Genomic DNA, 19,707 nt, shown 5'->3' with positions numbered 1-19,707 from the left:
CCTCTGGGAAAAGCGAAGTTGCGCTTTCGTTAGCGCTTCTCCGCCGCCGGTTTCCTTCGCCTCCCCGCGACACCGCGGCAGCGCAGACGGCAGCCGCCGCCGCTCCCGGCGGGTCCCTTCGGCGCCGAACGCCACCCCACCCTCGGCTCGAAGAAGGTCCCCGCGATGTGTCCGCGGGAGGGGCGGGACCCGCCCGGCCGCACACAGGCACACGCACACCCACCCACCCAGAGGCGCGGCGGCAGCGGGCGGCGCCGCCAGGTGCGCCCGCCCCGGCGCGGCCCCGGGGGGGCGGCCGCGGCTCCTCGCCCCACCCCGCCGCGCCGGGAGCTCGCCGCCCCCCGGCTGAAGTCCGGTGCCGCCGCGCCGCGCCGCGCCGTGCCGGGGGTGCCGTCACTCGGCGCTTCCAGCATGCTCCTAAGATGGCGGTAGCGGCGGCGGGCGGCGGCGGCGGGGGCGGCCGGGCGCAGCGCAGCGGCTGGCTGGAAGTTTTGGTGCGGGAGCGCTGGCACAAAGTGCTGGCCAACTTGGGCGGCGAGGCGCTGGTGCTGAGCGGCGAGGAGCGCCCCGACGGCGCGGCCCATAACGGCCTGGGCGGCGATGGGGCGGCGTGCCGCGGGGCCGAGGGCGGCGGGGGGGCGGCGGCGGTGCGCACCGCCTTCACCGACCCCCCCGAGCAGGTGCCCGAGGCCGTCTCCAACAAGAAGCGGTGCGTGAAGGTGCTGAAGCAGGAGCTGGGCGGGCTGGGCATCAGCATCAAGGGGGGCAAGGAGAACAAGATGCCCATCCTCATCAGCAAGATCTTCAAGGGGCTGGCGGCCGACCAGACCCAGGCCCTCTACGTGGGCGATGCCATCCTGGCCGTCAACGGCACCGACCTGCGGGATGCCACCCACGACGAAGCGGTGCAGGCGCTCAAGCGGGCCGGCAAGGAGGTGCTGCTGGAAGGTAGGGGCCGGGGGACCGGGGGGACAGCCCGGCCGCCAGCACGCCCCGGGGCGGGAGGCTTCGGGCCGGCTCGGCTGGGCTGCCGGAGAGGCGGCGGAGCCCGGCCGGGGGGCGGGGGGGGAGCGAAGAGGTGCCCCCCGTGCTTCTCGTACCGCTCCTCCGGGCGGCTTCCCGGCGGGGAGAGTTTATTCCCCCCACCCCGAGCCGCGCCGCGACTCCCGACGGCGTGTGCCTTGCGGCCGTGGCCCCTCGGGAAGGGACGGGCGGGCTGCGGGGGAGACGGGCTTGAACTTGCCGTCCTGCCGGCAGCCGCCGGAGCCCCCCGCAGCCCCGTCCGTGCGCGGCCGCCGGAGCCCCCCGCAGCCCCGTCGGCTCCGCGGCTGAGGGCTCTGAGGGCTCACGCTGGGAGCCTGGCCCACCCCCGCCGGGGCGAGGGATCTTCAGGATCTGCCGCCTGGACATTTTCGCGGCTTTTCAGCCCTAGAAAGGGGGGGGGGGGGGGGGCGGGCGGGTGTTGGGTGCCGGGAGAGGAGGGGTTAAAGGAGTAAAGGAGCCCCCTCGGGCGTAAGCGAAGGGCTCGGGGGACTTTTCCCGAGCCAGCTCGAAATGCCCGAAACCCCCGGCTGTCCAATTCTTCCTTGCCCCCCTTCCACCACCCCACTCCCGACTAGGGAAGAGGGGGAAAAAGACGCTTGAACGAAGCTGGCGGTGCCTCACTGACACATTAACCATCCCCGCGAAGCAGCGGCTTTCGTTTCCTTTCTCAAGGGTGACCGAAACAGTTTTGTAAGAAGTGTACTGCCTTAGAAACCGAGCCCGGAGTAAGGAGCAGACGTTGTGTGCGTGGAGGAGGCACGGAGGGAGGGTTTGCCCCCAGCACGGGTCGGACCTTGGGGAAACCGTGAGCAGAAGCAGAGCCAGGTTCCCCGGGACAGCGAGTTCGTGAGGAGAGAGGCGTTCACAGGCGTTCAGTCCTTGTCTCCTCACAAGGACTCATTTACTCGCTCCACCTGAGAGAATGAACAGCTTCAGAAATGCCCTTGGTGTGTGTTTGATAAAGTGATTACATATTTGCCCCAAAGTTCATTTAACCGGAGGTCAGCGGCATTCGAGGCATGCTGCTGCGCCTTCTTCCTCTGTGCCGTCGCCTTCCCCCGAGCCACGGGCGCTTCCACCTTGCTGTGCCTGTAGCCCTTTCGGTACCACACATTTTTTCATGTGCGTCTTCTTGGTGCTTACTCTGAGGAGCAAAGGAGGTGCTGCTGCCGGTTAGGAGGTGCCGCTGAGGATCAGCCATGAGCAACCAACTATGGCATAAAGTTACAGAAAAAGTTTGAAGGGGAGGGAAGGTGAGAAAATGTCATCCGCAGTAGCGTATACTGAGAAACCGTTTGGTGGTGTCCACATGACAGTGAAAACTGCGAAGGAGTTAGTGCCCCGTGACTAGTGCCCCGTGACGATTTAAGAAGCTGAGGGCAATTGCTTCTCCCCTCCCTGCGTGCCCCACGCTGCTCGCAGGACCAAACTGCATCTCGTCCTCCCTCACTGCAGCTGAAGCGCTTGCGAAGATACCCGTGACGTCTTAATACGAACTTCTCTCTGAGGTCTGAATTGAGGCTGTTGCGTCTAAATTCTGTCACTGCTTTGTTTACGCAGTTTAAGGGCTTCCTGGGGTGCAGGCCAGGCAGTGGCTGACCTTTGGGGTGATCTACTGAGTAATGTACATAGCGCTTGCAACAGCCTCCCTCCCTCTGTGTAGTGCCTGCAGTAACAGCACCTGAACACGCTCGGCTGTGCGAGTCCTAAAAAACCCTCAGCCTTCCTCCCGGTAGGAGGTAAGATGAAGCTGTTTCAGCGTGGACTTAGCACCCTCCTTCTCTCCACTCCTATCATCGTTGCAGCTATTTTCTTGCATTTCTTTGCTCCGTGAAGGCTGACGTGCCTCAGTGGTTGTTTCCGCGATTGAATTCGTAATTTCTAAACCGAGAGCGTACTTCAGGAGTCATCCCTATGTAGAGTTAAAATATTCTGACACTGAACTCAGTATTTTGTCCTGCCTTTCTCTTGCTATTTCAGTGGAGTAACCAAAATGAGACTTGGCCCCAGCATTGCCCCGGGAGGCGCTACTCCTTCAGCGGGGAACCTCTCTACATGAATGGCTTGTGTAAACAGGCAGTTTAAAACAATTCTCTGCGATTCTGTTTCCCACTTTGAAGCTCTTTCTTCAGCAGCACAGTCTAAAACAGTCCTTTTATTACTAAAGGAAGGAAAATCCAAAAGGTTTTTTTCCCTTTAAAATAAAGGAGGGAGAGCCTTGATTTTCCTTTCCTTCCAGACAATAGGAATTTGCCATTTCCTGACTTCTTAGAGAGTTATGTATTGCAAAAAGCAGCCTGCGCTGGGGCAGGGCAAGACCCCTGTGCAGCTCCTCTCTAGGCTCTTTCTCCAATTAACAGAGCAATGCCAGCATGTGTTTCCAGGGGCAAAATGTAACATCTGTGTTTTCAGGGAGATTCTGAGACTTGCTTGTGACTTCCAGACCAGGAAAGCCGAATTTGCAAAGGCATGGCAAGGTGCAAAGCATGAGAGGCATATTTCACGGTGCAACAGCGCTGTGGGTATTGCTCAATGCGTTGTGCGTTCCTGGAAAGGGTCTTACGGTTGACTATTTCTTAGAGGTTATCAGCAGTGAAGATGCGGTCAGTATGGCTCAATATACCCAACATCAGAGTGCTGGAGCCCATCTGTTATACAGTGTCCTTCCTAAAATTGCCTGCTCAGTGAAATGAGGCATTTCCCAGCTCAGCACTAAACTGTGGTCTCTCCTGCATTCCTCTGGGGGGAGGAGGGGGGTGGAAAATCCCTCCCCGGCCCTCTGCACCGTGTGTGGGTGGCAGGGCTGGCACTGGGGTGGGTGACGGGAAGTGGACGGTCTGCGAAGAGGAGAAGGGATGGGGTGACGCTTCATTTTAACACTTGCTGCACTGATATCGGCTGTGAGCTGGTAAAAATGGAAATTATTTGGTGAAGGGTCGGGGTGGCCTAGCTGCAGTAGCTGTCCTGGTGTGGGGTGGTGCAGCTGTAAAGCCCGGTGGGAGAGGTCCTACTCTAACAAATTTAATAGGCGTCCTGGGTTGTTCTGTCCTCTCATTTTCTACCTGAAGGGCATCAGTCTGTTGCAGTCCAGCTACTAAGCTAAAGTTGTGCATATCAGCTCCTTCGTACAGGTCTGATGTGTGGGATTGGCCAGGGTGCCTTGAAAGCAGGTAGGATTTGATAAATGGAAGGGAAATAAGGCAACAGGCAACACTGTTATAGGAGGAGCTGTAAGGCACAAGGTTCAAGAGGAGAAGGAGGTGATGGTGAGGAAGGACTTGAGCCCTAAGAAATCCTGCTTTCTCCTTATCTGCAGGGATGGACCTCTTCTGCCTGCAGGGTTTAATTTCAAGTGAGCTTTCCATCACAGCTTGGGCGTGGGTGCAGGGGAGCAAAGCAGCCAGGGAGCAGGGCCAGGGGAAGCGCTAGCATTGGGCTTGTCGGCCCTGGATGGCTTCTCAGGTGTTCAGCACATCAAGACTGAGCTTCTTGCCAGCGTTCAGAAGCGCAAAGAATCTCCCTACGTGAGAGACGGAACAGCCTCCTTGTACAGTGTATATTTGCAGGCGTGGAAGGCAGCTAAAATTGTCATGACAGCTATTGTTTGTACATATAATTTCCCTGTGGTTCTGTTAAATTGGGTCTTCTTAAATAAGCACTTTGGAAAATCAAGCAGCCCCTCTTGTGCTGTGTGAGGCACATTACATTCAAGTGACTCTCAAGACACAAAAGGTGTTTGTTTTTATCGAAGCATCCTAGATGAGAGCAGTCCCTTGGCATGCTCTGTAACCGAGCCGGTTGTACTTCACTTGTATTCTCAATGAAAAACTGAAGTAGTCTGCACTCATGTCACACCGGACCTCTCTGCACGATGCCGGTTTTGGATGTGGAGAAAAAAAAAAACCACATTAGTGTATTTTTTGCTAGCTAGCTGCATGATATTTTTTTAGATTGCATCACTTCCTAACTTGTTAAGAGCGTGCAGATGAGCTTCTGATGATGATGGTGGCAGGTACGCAGTGGGAGAAGGAACATCTTCTTAAGTGTTGCTAGTTTCTTACTGGTTTTAAGTGATTCTCAGTTAAGCTAACACACTTGCAAGGTAGGGGTTACAGCTCCCTTGAGAAGTGGTTCTCGCAGCCTCTCTGGGTTTGCAGAAGTTTCCCACAGAGAGGCAGCCCCCTGTGTAGTGAATTTTAGCATATGGACAGTAGACTATGGTCATCTTCTGTAGCCTTCTTGGGAGTAATCCACAGCTTTAAAGCAATGTAAGAGTAAGCATGGCGCAGTCTGTACTGTAGTAACATGTATTATTTCCAAGCAGTATTTCTGTAAGAATTGTAAGAATTCTCCCCTTCCTACCCTTTTAAAATTTTCTTTGGACGAAGCAAAGCAATTCTGCCTGTGTGAATTACATGTTGAAATAGTGCAAAATAGGCATGGGCTACTTGTTGGCTGTATTTTTCTATCTTATCTGTGTTTTTGTGTTTCTTTCAGTAAAGTAGTGGCACAGGAGATTTCTGGGGGTTAACAAAATACAGTATTTATCCAAGAAAGTGTTGCAAGTTGTAGGGGAAAAACGAGGCACAGGGCACTTAATAAGTGCCTACGTGATGTAACTACTTACTACAGTCAGGGCTATAAATCTCAGTGACTGTGAATTGTATGCGTAGTTATTCCTTACACTTCCAGTAAACCTATGGAGAAAACAGTCTATCTTTTTTTTTCTTTTTTCTTTTTTTTTTTTTCAATTTTTTTGCATTTTTTTGCAAATACACAGTTAGGGAAATGCTTTGGATTTAGGGGCTATACTGCATTTCATAGCCTGTGTACCTGCCCTTGGCACACATCAGTTTGAAAGTGAAATTGAAAGGGAAAGGAGCATCTTATTCTCAAGAAGACCAGGTCTAAGCAGTCCCCGAGAATCTCAGTTTTGATTGTTTCAGCTGCCTACAGCTGATGGGGAAGCTTAGGAACACTTGATGTGTCTTTCATTGATTAGATTAGATTACAGGCTAATTTAGCAGTCCAGACAGTCTGTATCAGCTTTCACAGATAAGAATCAGTACATCCTCTTTGCAGTAAATCTGGTACAAGTCCTCTTTCTCAGTTACTGTAAAGAAAATAAAGCAGTTGTGGGCAACACATTCCTGGATTTATGTGACCAAGTGCAGGGTTCCCCCTCAACACCCCTGCCTTGGAAATCATTCTTCCTTAGGACTTAGTACCAGCTCCTTAAGGGTGCTTAGAAGATTAAATATGTCTAGGGATCAGGGATTCAATTGCACATCCAGTCTACATGTTAGGTATCATTAGAAAAAAAAAGCATTTTTAAAAATCCCAGCAGTGATTCCTTTGTGGAAAATTAAATGGAAAACTTGGTATAACTCTTTGAAGAATCTTTAAACCATTACACAAAGTAAAATTGAAAGCCGAAGGCTTTTGCTATAGTTAATGAAACAGTGTTTGTATCTTAATTATGCCATGGCAGGTGCGTTTTCACTGAAGACTAGTCCCACCCGCCCAGGAAGGCATTTTCACACAGGTGATCGCTAGCGGCACTGGCCTCTCCCCATCCCTGCCACCCGCTGGGTTTGGGTCAGAAACACTCGCTGCACGTCCGTCCCAAGGGAGCTGGTGAGGAGTCTCTGTAATTCAAATCAGAGTTTGGATTTGGGACAGCCCAATACAGGTGCTGATCCCAATAGGTTGATGGTTTCAGGTATAGGTTGGGAATGATTTTATGGGTTTTTTACTTTCTTAATCGCACTGTTTTTATAACACATGGTGTGGAGCTTCTCCTGGTAGTAATTTATCTGTAAATTTGACTGCATTTGTGTGCATTCAGGGTTTGTAAGTGTTGGAGAGTTTACCATATCTATTTGTAATCTGTTCTAGTGGTCACTTCCAGGCTTTAAGAACACATTATTTCCATTCCATTTTTCTAATTTAGATTTCTGATCATAGGATTATTTTGTACTTTATTCTGCAAGATTATGTTGCCATGGCTACTTGTTAGAATTGGTACAGCTACTTCAGTAGAAGGGAAATTGGAGGAAACAGTAGTTCAAGAGAGCAACAGCATATGTAAATGAACAAAATATGATGGGAACAAAGCTGTCCCAGTACTGCATGGGAGACTCAGGCTTTCCAAGCCTGAAAATTTCTTCAAGCATCTCAGAAAAATAGTTGGTGAAGAAGGGATGCTAGCGGTGTTTCTAGAACATGGAAAAAGTCTTTTAACTATTTATTATATTGGGTTTGTGAGTAGCCTATATAACACAGTTTTGCTGGCCTTGATGTGGTGGGTGGAGGTGAGTGAGATTCATCTCTCTTACCGCCTCCCGACCTCCCATTGGTATCACTACAGCAGCTGTAGCTGGTGTGAAGTGAGCTTTGCTTGGCTCAGCCATGTCACCTCTCCAAACCTTAAACTATGTCGAGTAGAGAAAAATACTGCTGTCAGCATAAGCTGTGTCTGTGCTAAGGGTCTTTGCCAGGACATCTGCACTTAGAGCAATCAGGGAGAGCATCGTACTGTTGTGGCGGATTAGGAAAGAGCTAGCACTCTGAATAGTAGGAATAAATAGTCTGTTTTGGCAGGGGCACAAAGCTCATTGTAGAGATGGGAAGGAACATCAGGGGAGTGGCAGTATTCGATATATGCCTTGAGGAGCGTCACTGGAAGAAGGGAGTTAGAAGATGTTGGAGGTGAGGCATGGCTGATTTGGGCTGGAGAAGTTTGTGAGAAACTACAGGGTATGTGGGAAGTGTGGAGTGCTACTTGTCACTCGTGCTACATGTTGGAAGGTGTGTGATGAGCCTCCTTCATGCTCTTAAATAAGCGGCTGTCAGCTGCTATTTTGCAGGACCAAGAAAGCTGCTCTATGAAACTTGGTCTCCGTGCTTTAAAAGTTGGCTGATGGCCCTGCCTTCTGTGCCTTGCACTTCTGGAAGAGAGAAGTTTCGTTGAAATTATGGCCTCCAACATCTTTCAATGTCTCAGAGTCCAGCAACACTGAGTAATGAACTAGGACACAAAAGTTTTTTGCCTAACTCTGCTTGCAGGAGAAGTTGGGAAAAGGCAAAATTGGTTTGTCCATTATCCACTTAGCTATCAAAACATATTTTTCTGCAGAACATAAGTTAACAAACTCGTTTACAAAAGGTTTAATCAACTGTGACTAGTCCTTCAGATTGCTTCACCACTAGATATTGCCTTGCTGTTGGGTTAAGTTTGTTCCTTCACGTAAATTAAATTAAGGCACATAATTTCTGCGTAACTCTTTGGCAGACTTGAATTTCCAACTGCTGCTACTGTACACTTCTGTTATAGTCTGGCTTTAATTTTGCCTGTCTAGAACTTGAACTACTGAACTGGTTACGACTTTCACTGCACATATACTAAGGGCACGACAGAGTAGGTCACTGCCAAAGTAGCAAATCTGCATTGTAGCAATTGGGTAGAATGGAGTTCTTAATTGTAAGGAAATGAGCCAGAACAGTAGATGTGGAGAAACTGTCTCTGATTAGAAATGATTAACATACAGCACACTTCTTCTAAAAATGTTGTGCAGCTTTTTGCTGAACGGTTGGAAGTCGTGCTTGTTGGCACAGCTCTAAAAGTCATCGAAACTAAGGCTGTGGCTATGTTTATTCCTCACTGCTCAGGGGTGTTTTCATCTAAAGATGACACGTATTTGAGCAGTGAGTCTGCTTCAGGCAGCACACAGATGAATAACTTGTGCGTGCGTGCATCTGTGTGAGTAGCTTCAGTTCACTTTAATGGCAGGCTAAAAAATGGTCAATTCCCAGTATGGTGTAGGTATCTGAGAAACAGAATCCTTTCTCCAAGTATCTGAAAGTTAGGGACATATCATAACATAAAAATAAAATTAAAAAACTTTTTTTTTTTTTTTTTTAGAAAGGACAGTATCAGAATATAAATTCTCTTCTGGCAAAGGAGGCACAACTTAACTGATTTGCTCCAACAGATAACATGACCTCATGGGACTATTTATCAGCCTCATGTGCCCTTTCAGGGAAATAGGGTCATTAGTTAAGCTTTATGTTCCATTTGCCATAGGCATATTCTGCTGGTGCGATACCTATTTTGGCTTTTAACATGATCAAGTAGTTATGAGAGAGTATTGAAAGCTATACCATGGAAATAACATATCTCCACTCTTGTCTGAGTTATTTCAATAACAGCTGTTTCCAGAATGATTTACTATACTAACACGTGTGTTTTAACTGCCAGTGGCTCTGATTCTGCAAGGGAGCAAGAGGCAGCTGTGTGAGGGTGAAGATGCTGGAGAGGTTTAGTGTTATCCAGCACCTAGCTTATGAGGCTGCCTTAAGCTAATAGTTTTAACTCAGACAGTGGGAGTTTATCTGTTTATCCTGGAATTTGGGCTTTAGTCACTGCAAAACAGCCTGTAAGGACAGAGGTGGTAGTGGGGCTGGCAGGACAGTGGTGCAGACATGATTTGCCTCATAGCAGGCAGCTTCCCGTTGGTCTTACTCTTGCTGGGCAGGAGCCAGTGGGATCCTTCTCTTGCTGATGTGAAGCCAAAGGAGGGATTTAATTATTGGATGTTCAGGAGTATTTTCCAGGAATGGGGTGAGTAAGATTTGCCCTCAGTAGTTGCTGCTTGTATTGGGTTTGCATGGCAAGGTTTTGGTAGCAGGGTGGCTACAGGGGTGGCTTCTGTGAGAAGCTGCTGGAAGTTTCCCCTGTGTCCAACAAAGCCAATGCCAGCCGGCTCCAAGACGGACCCGCCGCTGGCCAAGGCTGAGCCAATCAGTGACGGTGGTAGCGCCTCTGGGAGAACAGATTTAAGAAGGGGAAAAAGTTGCTGCATGACAGAAACTGCAGCCAGAGAGAGAGGAGTGAGAATATGTGACCAAAACAGCCCTGCCGACCCCCAGGTCAGTGCGGAAGGAGGGGGAGGAGATGCTCCAGGCACTGGAGCAGAGATTCCCCTGCAGCCCGTGGGGAAGACCATGGTGAGGCAGGCTGTCCCCCTGCAGCCCAGGGAGGTCCACGGTGGAGCAGATCTCCACCTGCAGCCCGGGGAGGACCCCATGCTGGAGCAGGGGCATGCCCCTGGAGGAGGCTGTGACCCCGTGGGAACCCCATGCTGGAGCAGGCTTCTGGCAGGACCTGTGGATCCATAGAAAGAGGAGCCCACGCTGGAGCAGGTTTTCTGGCAGGACTTGTGACCCCGTGGGGGACGCACGCTGGAGCAGTCTGTGCCTGAAGGACTGCAGCCCGTGGAAGGGACTCACGCTGGAGCAGTTTGTGGAGGACTGTCTCGTGTGGGAGGGACCCCATGCTGGAGCAAGGGAAGAGTGTGATGAGTCCTGCCCCTGAGGAGGATGAAGTGGTAGAGATAACGTGTGATGAACTGACCATAAACCCCATTCCCCGTCCCCCTGTGCCGCTGGGGGGTAGGTATTGAATCTGGGAGTGAAGCTGTGCCCGGGAAGAAGGGAGGGGTGGAGGGAAGGTGTTCTGAGATTTGGTTTTATTTCTCTTTATTACCCTACTCTGGTTTGATTGGCAATAAATTAAGTTAATTTTCCCCAAGTTGAGTCTGTTTATCCCATGACAGTAATTGGTGAGTGATCTCTCCCTGTACTTATCTTGACCTGTGAGCCTTTTGTTATATTTTCTCTCCCCTGTCCAGCTGAGTGGGGGGGGCATGATAGAGTGGCTTTGGTGGGCACCTGGTGTCCAGCCAGGGTCAACCCACCACACTGCTTCAATTCTTTGTGGCTTTTTTTTTGGTTTGATTTTGGGATGGTGTTTTTTGGTTTTGTGGGATTGGGGTGAGGTAGGGGGTTGTTGTTGTTTTGGGGGGGGGTATGCTGTGGACAGAAAAAAAGGCTTCCAAATTACCATTGTTTCCCAAAGAACACATTGTCCCTGGTAACCATCTGCCCCTTTTGACTTACTTGTCCTGTCTCATGCAGTGGCAGACTCTCCTGGTACACAGCCTTCTCCATAAGCGATGAGTGGCTGGGATGGAGGGGTGTCTCCAGAGAACCAGCAGGATTCCTGTAGGATTATCTACCATATAAATACATACCTAGGCACAAACACCTTAAGATGTATTTATATACATACTTCTGTAAGGAACAGCCCCATCAACAGGCATTCCTTGTTTGGGGCTTGACCTCCAAACGTGCTTTAGGCCAACATGGTTGTACCAACTTTAGGCTGCTGGGGCTTTGCCAGGTCTGCAGAGGCTGAGCTGATGCCTATGTTACCCATTGGGTCTCTACACTGTGAGGGCAGCATGGTGAGCTGTCCTGGCATGGAGAGGCTTTCTGTACTGCACCCCTGGAAAGCCTCTACCAGAGCAGGGGATGTAGCTGGTTGTGAGCTCTGTTGAATAGTCAGGAAGACGTGCTTACTGCAAGAGAAAGGGAGCCAGCTTCAAGGTGGAGTGGCTTGGATGATGACAGCAGGCTCTTCGTGAAGAGCTCCAGGTGTTATTACTGTGCTTTGCCTAAATTAAACCCATCTAGATTTCAGAAGCTCAGGTAGATGGCTGGTCGAATGGTTAACATAGCTCAAATTCTTCAAACAGCTGAGGAAGTCCTGAGCACACTGGGGAGAGACACAAGCAATACTTAAACCTGCCCACAAACCTCAAGGTGCTGCAGATGCCACAGCCAGTCTGCTTGAGGCCACTGTTGCTCTCCTGGGTTTTGCTGCCCTCTTCTTTGCAGGGGGAGCGGTTGGGTTGCAGGCTGATGCCGGGATGTTTGTGGACGCGGCTCTCGTCTAGCCCCGGGGAGGAAATGCGTATTCCTGCCTTAAAAAAGGTAAAAAAACCTCATAGTAACTTCAGTCTTCTTCATGTTTGTGGAATGCTGGAGAACTGTCCAGCCAAAAAGGCGATAAAAGAAAACAGCGTTTTAATTCAGGAAGAATGCAAGTGAAGGCAACTAGTTTTAAAAAGTTCCCAGTCCATTCAGTCAACGGCTGTCTGTGTAAATCAGCCAGACCTAAGTGATGTATGAGCGCAGGTCATAAAGAAAACACTGCAGTAACAAACTAGTGGAATTTCCACTTAACACATTAAAATCAACCCTGAAAGGCTCCACTAAGGAAAGCCATAAATTGAAGTTCTAAGAGATGGTGTATAAAATATCCCTGAAACTAAAAATGATCCTCTGTCAGTTTTATGTTTTCCTTTCACTGTGTTATATCTATTTTATTAAACATGTGGGATAGACTATCAAAAGAGCAGCACTTTGTCTGTGAAGCCCTGAGGAAATAAATAGTGAGTCTGGTCATATTATAAATTTCATCCAATAAAAATAAAGTTAAATTGATTCTGGGCTTTGCCTGTGTAAGGACTTCTATGCTAGGACCATTCTGTGTTGATCTTGTTTCATACTGAACTTTTCTGCTAGGCATACCTTGAAAGGTTAGTATTTAATGCTTGAGTTTTCATTCAAGTGCTGCCAGAGCTTTCTGTCTATGTGCATAAATAGTATTAAGACCTTAGAAAGGTTTCAGGGTTCACTCTCTTACAAAAATATTGAGGAACAAATACCTTTTGGTTTTTGAGGGAGGAAGGGAAGGGTGGACTTAAAAACACACAAGTTTCTGTGGGAATCTTTACAATGTCTTAATTTGAAATGGCATTTTACATTTAAAAAGAAAGCTGTTTGCTTTCAAAAGGCTGATTGGAACTTGCATTTCAAAACTTTTCTAAGTAGAATTTTCTGTGTGGAATAGCAGAGAATTACCCAAGGTACCTTCTCCTTGTGGAAAATCTTTGCAATCATTATACGTGTATCAACAGGAAATTTTCATGGCCAAAAAGTTTTGACCAACTCAGTGCAGTAGTTTTTTCCCGTTTTGTTAAAATATGTAGTTAATTTCTGTAAGTGCAGGTATTTATTCTGTTCTTCAGAAACTTTAGACATGCTGTTCTCCTTAATCACTTTGTTCTGTTACTTTTCTATCAATATGCATATTGTACAAAGTGGATAAGGATGTATATTTGGTATGAGCCAAGACAGATATGCTTCCAGTGGAGAAGTCACAAGTGATGTATCACATGAATTCCTGTAAGACAGTTACATTTGATCATTTCAGTTAGTCATAGTTCTGGGGGTACACTTCCTTGTTGCTGTGAAACTCGCAGTAGAAGCCTTAAATACAGAGGGAAATGAGGAAGAAACTTCTTGAGTCTCTAAAACTTGCCTAAAATAGCTCTTCTAGGTGTAATTTTAATATCTCCTCAAAGTAAATTAAATTGGCCAACTACCTTTTTAGCTTTTGCTGTATTAAAAACTTTGTGTAGAACTGTATGTATATGAAGGAACCAAGAACTGTTCATGAAACCATAAAGGGTGGGAAATTATCTCTACAGGGGAATATGCGATGCATTACTTTGTTTCTTTATTTTCTTTCTATTCACTGTTGTGTTGGCTGATGTTGCTTTAGGAATGCTTTTAAATGTTGCTGTTTAATTCCAGAGCTGACCTAGCCCTGGTGTAGGCACAGCTATAAATGTCTATCAGCAATATTACATGGGCACAAGGTACCAGTGGGTACATACATACAGTGTATGCCGTGAGCTTGCATGCATGTTGTACATGCATTTGCTCATATCCAGGACAGAATTTGTTTGTTGTCAGTGGTATGTAGATTAAGTTAATTGTTCTATGAAAATGGAAATAAATAAGACTCTTGATTATACCTGCACTGAAGGAGTCTCTGGGTTGATTCATTTGCTGGAGTGCTTCACAGAAGGCTGCACCTGCAGTTTTGGTTTTTCTCAGAGTCTGTGTTCTCCGCCTGGACCTCACTGTCCATGTCTGGCTATTTTGGCTGAGCCTCCAGCCGTGAGCGGGCGATGGCCAGGCTGGGGGGACAACCTGCTGCCTGCTAGAGAGTGCCAAGAAAGGGGAGTGAGCGTGGAGCAGAAGGTGGAAGAGTGAAAGCCGCCTCCTCTTCAAGTTGGCCTGAATTTTCCCATTGAGTTCAGTGGGATTAGGGTATTTTTTAGCAAGCAATATTGACATAAATCACTGATGGGAAAAAAAGATGCTGATGCAGCTTTATCCTGTCTCTGATACCTACTGCATTAATTCTCCTTTAAAATAATATGGACAGATCTTTGGTCCTTACTGGAGCCCCTTCACTGGCTTCCTGCGTGGCTAAAAAGACCTGCTCCTAAATTGAGGCTCTAAGTTATATGCTGCTTTACTGTGCTTACCAAACCTGACTCCATACTCCCCCTCCACAACCCTTTCAGCTTGTCCCTACTCCCTTCCCGCTCCCCCAAAGACTGATGAGCAAAGGCATTGTAAAATAGATGTGGGAGCAGTTCAGTCTCCGAGTTCAGTCATTTTGTGCAATAATAATTGATTAAGCAATTGTTGTTTCTTAATCTACTGTTCAGTGCTAATCAGAAAGGTTGACTAATTCGGCGCAGTCGGATCTGTGCCTAAGCTATGGGTCCTCGTCTCAAATTAGGAAAACATCAAAATGTTACTCCTGCAAACCTCCTCCGTTTCTCTTAAATTCCAGGGTGACAGATACTGTATCAACAGCTTTCCAAAGGATGTTTTTTTCTTTCTTGCTCTGAGCTAAGCTCTGACCTCTGCAACAGCAGAAACACACTAAAAATAATGTTTAACGGGAGCAGGAAGCAGTCATTGGTTTTGGAGACAACAAAAATGTAGTTTCAGGTGAAGGCTGGTTTGTAGAGTTACGTTTTCTCCAAAAAGCTGCACCCAGCAGAAATTTGACCTCTTTCCTGTTGAACGGGAGGCTTGTAAGTGCCCTCCTGCTCTCCCTGTAGCACTGTCAATGCATAGATCATTCTCCAGGAGAAATTAGAGTTTGCTACTACCTTGGTGCCACTGCAGTGTATAATGCCAGACTGTGACAGTCATCAGAGGTATTCTGGATTTGCAGAGTACACCAAGCCCAAAGCCTGTGCATGTCTTGCCCCTGACCCAACAATGCAGTGCTCTTCTCCCCCCCTGGTTTTTTCTGGATATCATTCTCCTCCTTGCTGGCTTCTGACTGCACTGTTTAGGATATGAGGCAACATCAGAAAAAGTTTGCTGTTTATCAGCCAGATTATGCAGGAAGACCTGCAGTTGTAGCTGAACAAGTAATTGCATAATCGTAACAGTAGCTTGCTGACTATCCCGGCTGGCTGCTTTGTGTATTTGAACCCTGGCAGATCCCTGCTGGGGACGAACGCTGTGTCGGGGCAGGCTCCATCAGCTGCTGATGGTCACCTGGTGAACAGCCAAACCTGATGGTTTTCTTTATCTCTAAAGAGGTGCAAAGTTGCAACCGCAGTTGAAGCGTGATTGAAAAGTGACAGAACTGGTGTCATCACAAGGTGGTACATAAACTGCAAGTCTGCTGTATTTTGTGTCTGAGGTCTTGGGAGAATTTGGGCTAGCTCAGGAGCCCTGAGGTCTCCAGGCCTGGAATGCAACCCAATTACCTTGTGTTTTTTTTCTCTTTTAAATACGGCATCATTAGAAAAAACAGTGAGTCGAAACTAACCCCTAATTCTAAACCTGTAATCATAGCTTTGGAAGAGTGTTGCAAAGAAAGCTCTTACAGTATTACATGAAGAGTACCTAGTTAAAGGATGATAACTGACTCAGAAAAGTCAAGCGAGACACAGCTCTGCGATAATAACCCCATGCTTTTTGAACATTATTTCCTTGGTAAATGCTAGGAAAAAAAATAATGTGAGTCTGATTTGACAGGCACTTCAGCTGCAGTGCCGCCGGCATCGGCTCCTCTGGGGTTCAGTTCTGGCTGAAGGACCCCCGTGGTGCAGCCCGAGCCCTCTGAATAGTCCTGCCGAAGGACACTCTATGAGCCACAGTGGCCAAGGAGGCTGGAGAAAAGAGGGCCTGTTAGTCTCAGCTTGCTCCGGGGGGAGGGTTGCTTCTGCCCCAGAACCACCTCCTACCACGTCCCTGTTTAGTGTGGAAGGTGATGGAGGGGACTGAGCCGTGAGGGGCACGGGCAGCCCCCCTTAGACCAGCCTTCCTCACGGCTGCCTCGTGCTAGAGAATCCACATGGCTGGTTCCACAGCTCCTGTGCAATGTTACTCCCTGGAAGTGCTTGCAAAGCAAAAGTAGGTCACACTGTCTCTTCAGCCTTTAAATAAATATTGTATAATAACAATATATGAAAATAACAATATATGAAAATAGATGAAAGTACTCCACTTTGCAGGCTGAAGCAGGGTGGGCAGGCAGCAAGGTCAGGCAGAACACCCTATCCAGCTCTCTGCAGTGTGTGTGTAGGCTGAAGTTCAGTGTGTATAGGCTCCTCTCTATGCCCTGATCCTGTAACTACATCTATGAGGATGTCCTTTGCATACATAACATGTCTTAATTGATTTCACTGAAGCTAAGTTTGGGTAAGGCTAGGCAAGATGAAGACCCACAATTTTGTTTTTCCTTTCCTGTGGGCACGAGTGCTGACTGCACTATATAAAGCTGCTTGCTGTTGAGCCTGTCACCGTTCAAGGTGAGGAGGAAAAGTGTTCATGTTTTTATTAACATTCCTCCCTCCCAAGCTACGCCGCACCAAAACAAACAAGCAAATGGTAACCATTGCCAAGGAGAGAAGAACTGTTTTGCAGATCGTAGCTTTTTCTGCTGGAAAAAATGTAGCCATGTTTAACTTACTTTTAAAGAGCGCAATGTTGAATATACAAATGAAACTCCAATTTACACAGCTGAGATTGTCATGAGTGCTTCACACACACAAGTACTCTCAAAGTGCAACATTTTGAAATAATGACATTTGCTAGGAACAGTCTTTGGGAAATGGGACAGTGCTCGCGCTTTTACCCTTCCCCCTTCGACGCCAGCCTGTGTCAGGCTAGCGATGGGAGCCAGGCGGGAGGACGGCGGCCAGCTCTGAACAGATCGGCCTTTGTGTCCCCAGCACAAACGTCCCTCTTCTTTCCGAGGGAATGGGCAAAACGGGTTCTGACCCAGCACGACCGGCTGTTTGCGGCTTGTCCATCAGCAGGAGGGAGACAAGTGCCTCCTCTGTGTCCCCGTTAAAATGCTGCTGCAGAGCGAACTGTCTAGCAGGCAGTTAAACAGTTCCAATCTTTATAAGCCAAAGTTTAACATCGGCCGTGAGGTATTTCAGCTGTGTCACAAGATTGCCCAAGTTGCTCTGCAGAGGTTTTCTCCTCTGGTTAGCGGCTCAGAGCTGCTTCGCTGCCCTGGAGCACCGAGCGGTGCAGAGGTGTAGTGGTGCCCAGCAAAGCCACTGCTGGTTGTTTCTTTTTTTGGCAGCTTAGGTCTTCAAGTGTTTAGTAGGAATAGCCCTTGTGGAAACAAGTTAGCAATGACAAAAGCCAGTAATAACCTCTGCCACCGTTTGTTAGTTTGGAAGGTGTGCCCTCCTGAAATTTAGGAGGAGAGCTGGAGTTGATGTAGAGTCTAATTCTGCCCTTTTCGTTTGTATGATGCCTCACACTGAATCTATCCAAGTGCTTGGTATTTTTACTAGTCCTAAGTAAACTCTGTTCAACTTAAGTTACTTCCCAGGGCCCAAGAGCTATTCTCAGTTTTTCCTGAGCATGGTGTAGCTTGCAGCACCTCTTACCTTCAGCAGCAGAGAGGTGGGATGTCCAGGACTGTAGTTCTGGGCTTTGCCAGTGTTGTTAGTATGGCTCCTTTGGCTTTATCTCAGTTACCCATCAGAGGAGGAAGAGGAAGACATTTAAAAGCCCTTGCTATCCAGAGCGCTGCTCAACTGCTGCATCACCTGGGATCCCCGCTGCCTGTCCTCAGCACTCAGCCAGGCACATTGTAAGCCGCTGAGGTTCATCAGGCTGTACCTAATGTGTAGCAAAGTGTGGAGTGTTTCCATCAGCAGGGCCCACTCTTTTCACACCCTACCTGCTGTGGAGGGAGTGTGTTCTGACTTCTGTGTTTGCTAGTTTTGCTCCAGATCCTTCTACCTCAGTTAATGACATGGAGCCAGGCTTGGGACGTGGGGAGCCCTGAAGCTGGAGCCTACAGAAAATGAGTACATCATCTCCGAATGTTCTGTCATTTTATTTGTAGCAGTGGTGATGGACGGTGAGAGGTGGCCCCAGTGGCTGGCAGCCAGGCTAGGCAGTATTATTGATGTCTAGTAACACTGATTAGAAATCAAGTGCTGAAAAAGCGTTGTGCTGGAGACAAAGTCCATTCTTTGTTCCTCTGGCTCACTTGTTACATGCTGATCCTTCTCTGCTTCTCTGTGGTTGTGGTCTGGGCTGGGCTTCAGCAAATAAAGCCAAGCGAAACATGTCTTTTCTGGCCTGGTTAGCTGGCATGTTCGCTTCTGGGTCATGGTTTTTGACGTTCGTGCTGTAGAGGTAACAACAGAGGGGAAATGTGGTCGTGACGCCTTGGCGTGTGAGGTCCTGGGGTGGTCTTCCCTCTGGGGTGGAGGAGCACTGAGGCAGCACAGCGTGAGACTGGATTGTGGCTGGGATGCTATCATCACCCACCAATGTTTATTATATCCCACGGAGCAGGAGGGAAGATGCCCCACTGATACCATCCCAGTATCACAACTGCCAGAGAAATCTGTCGTCTTGGTAGTTTCAGACCTTGCTGGGCTCCTTGGCAGCATCCTGCAGCCAGACTGCAGACCAGGCTTTTAGGTAGACTTTAATTTCCTATCAAGAACTATCACATTAATGGCTTAATTCTTTTTTTAAAGGAGCTATGAAGGGGACGTCATTGTTTTAGCACTCAGAGAGTGCAAGAATGAGCCCTTTACCTCCTAAATTTTTGACGTTCTTGACTAATTGTGAGATATGCTAACAGGGAATGTGTTTTAACAAGGATGCAGAGCTAGAGGCCACATGAAATTAAATTTTAATGTAGGCTCCCGTCAAGCTGTAAAAAGGCATTTGACTTTGTTTTGAGGGATAATGTATGGGATACAGTCTTTGCTCTTAAAGGAACATCATCTAATTGGTTTGGGCTTTTGGTTGAAAGGCTAAATCATTCTCCCTTTTCCTCTTTTTTTATTTTTTTTTTTTATTTATAAAATGGTCTTGCTTGTATCTTTGAGTGCTTCCTTTTGCTGGCTTTATACTGTGCTTTTTTACTGATTGTGTAGTGACCTTTGCTATCCCCAAAATCTTAATTTCTAATTCTGAGCATTAGAAGGTAATAGGCAGAGAAAGATGCTTGTGATTTTGCTTTTGTTTTCCCCTTTCTTGGGGGTGTTCAGACCTTTAGAGAGGATTCCTCTTATGTTAGGCATTTAGGCTATGCTGAGCATCCCTGCTCTCATGATGGACAGCAGAGAGAGAAACAGGCTGAGTGGTCCTTTGGAGATGCCACTCTCCTTCCTCACTTACTACAGGGATACTAGCTTGGCTTCTAGTTACACCTCTTAGGTGATTAAAGTTATGTGACATAGATCCTTCCCTTATAATGTTTTTCCAGCTTTTTCTTTGCAACCTGAGGACAGTTCTTTATTTCTCAGTTCTCACTCAGTTATGTAGTTCTCCAGAATTGGGGATTTTGAGGGAAACAGAGAATTTGTGCAGAGCAGGATACAATCCAAAGAGCAGGAAGTGCTACATATCTTTGTTGCAAGTAATACAAAAAAAGCATAT

At 47.9% G+C, this 19,707-nt stretch overlaps 1 protein-coding gene across 1 annotated transcript in view; it reads left to right on the top strand.

The window, feature by feature from the left end:
• Positions 1 to 312: 312 nt before the first annotated feature.
• The window catches only part of SNTB1 (syntrophin beta 1), a 117,917-nt gene continuing 98,522 nt past the window's right edge, over positions 313 to 19,707 (top strand). The window contains exon 1 of the mRNA XM_069779973.1: positions 313 to 948. Within this exon, the coding sequence (XP_069636074.1) occupies positions 423 to 948 (526 nt within the window). The 5' untranslated portion in view covers positions 313 to 422. The remainder of the gene's footprint in view (positions 949 to 19,707) is intronic.

Source organism: Haliaeetus albicilla, chromosome 3 (assembly GCF_947461875.1).
Source record: "Haliaeetus albicilla chromosome 3, bHalAlb1.1, whole genome shotgun sequence".
Taxonomy (NCBI): Eukaryota; Metazoa; Chordata; class Aves; order Accipitriformes; family Accipitridae; genus Haliaeetus; species Haliaeetus albicilla.
This window is presented reverse-complemented; position numbering and strand designations above follow the sequence as displayed.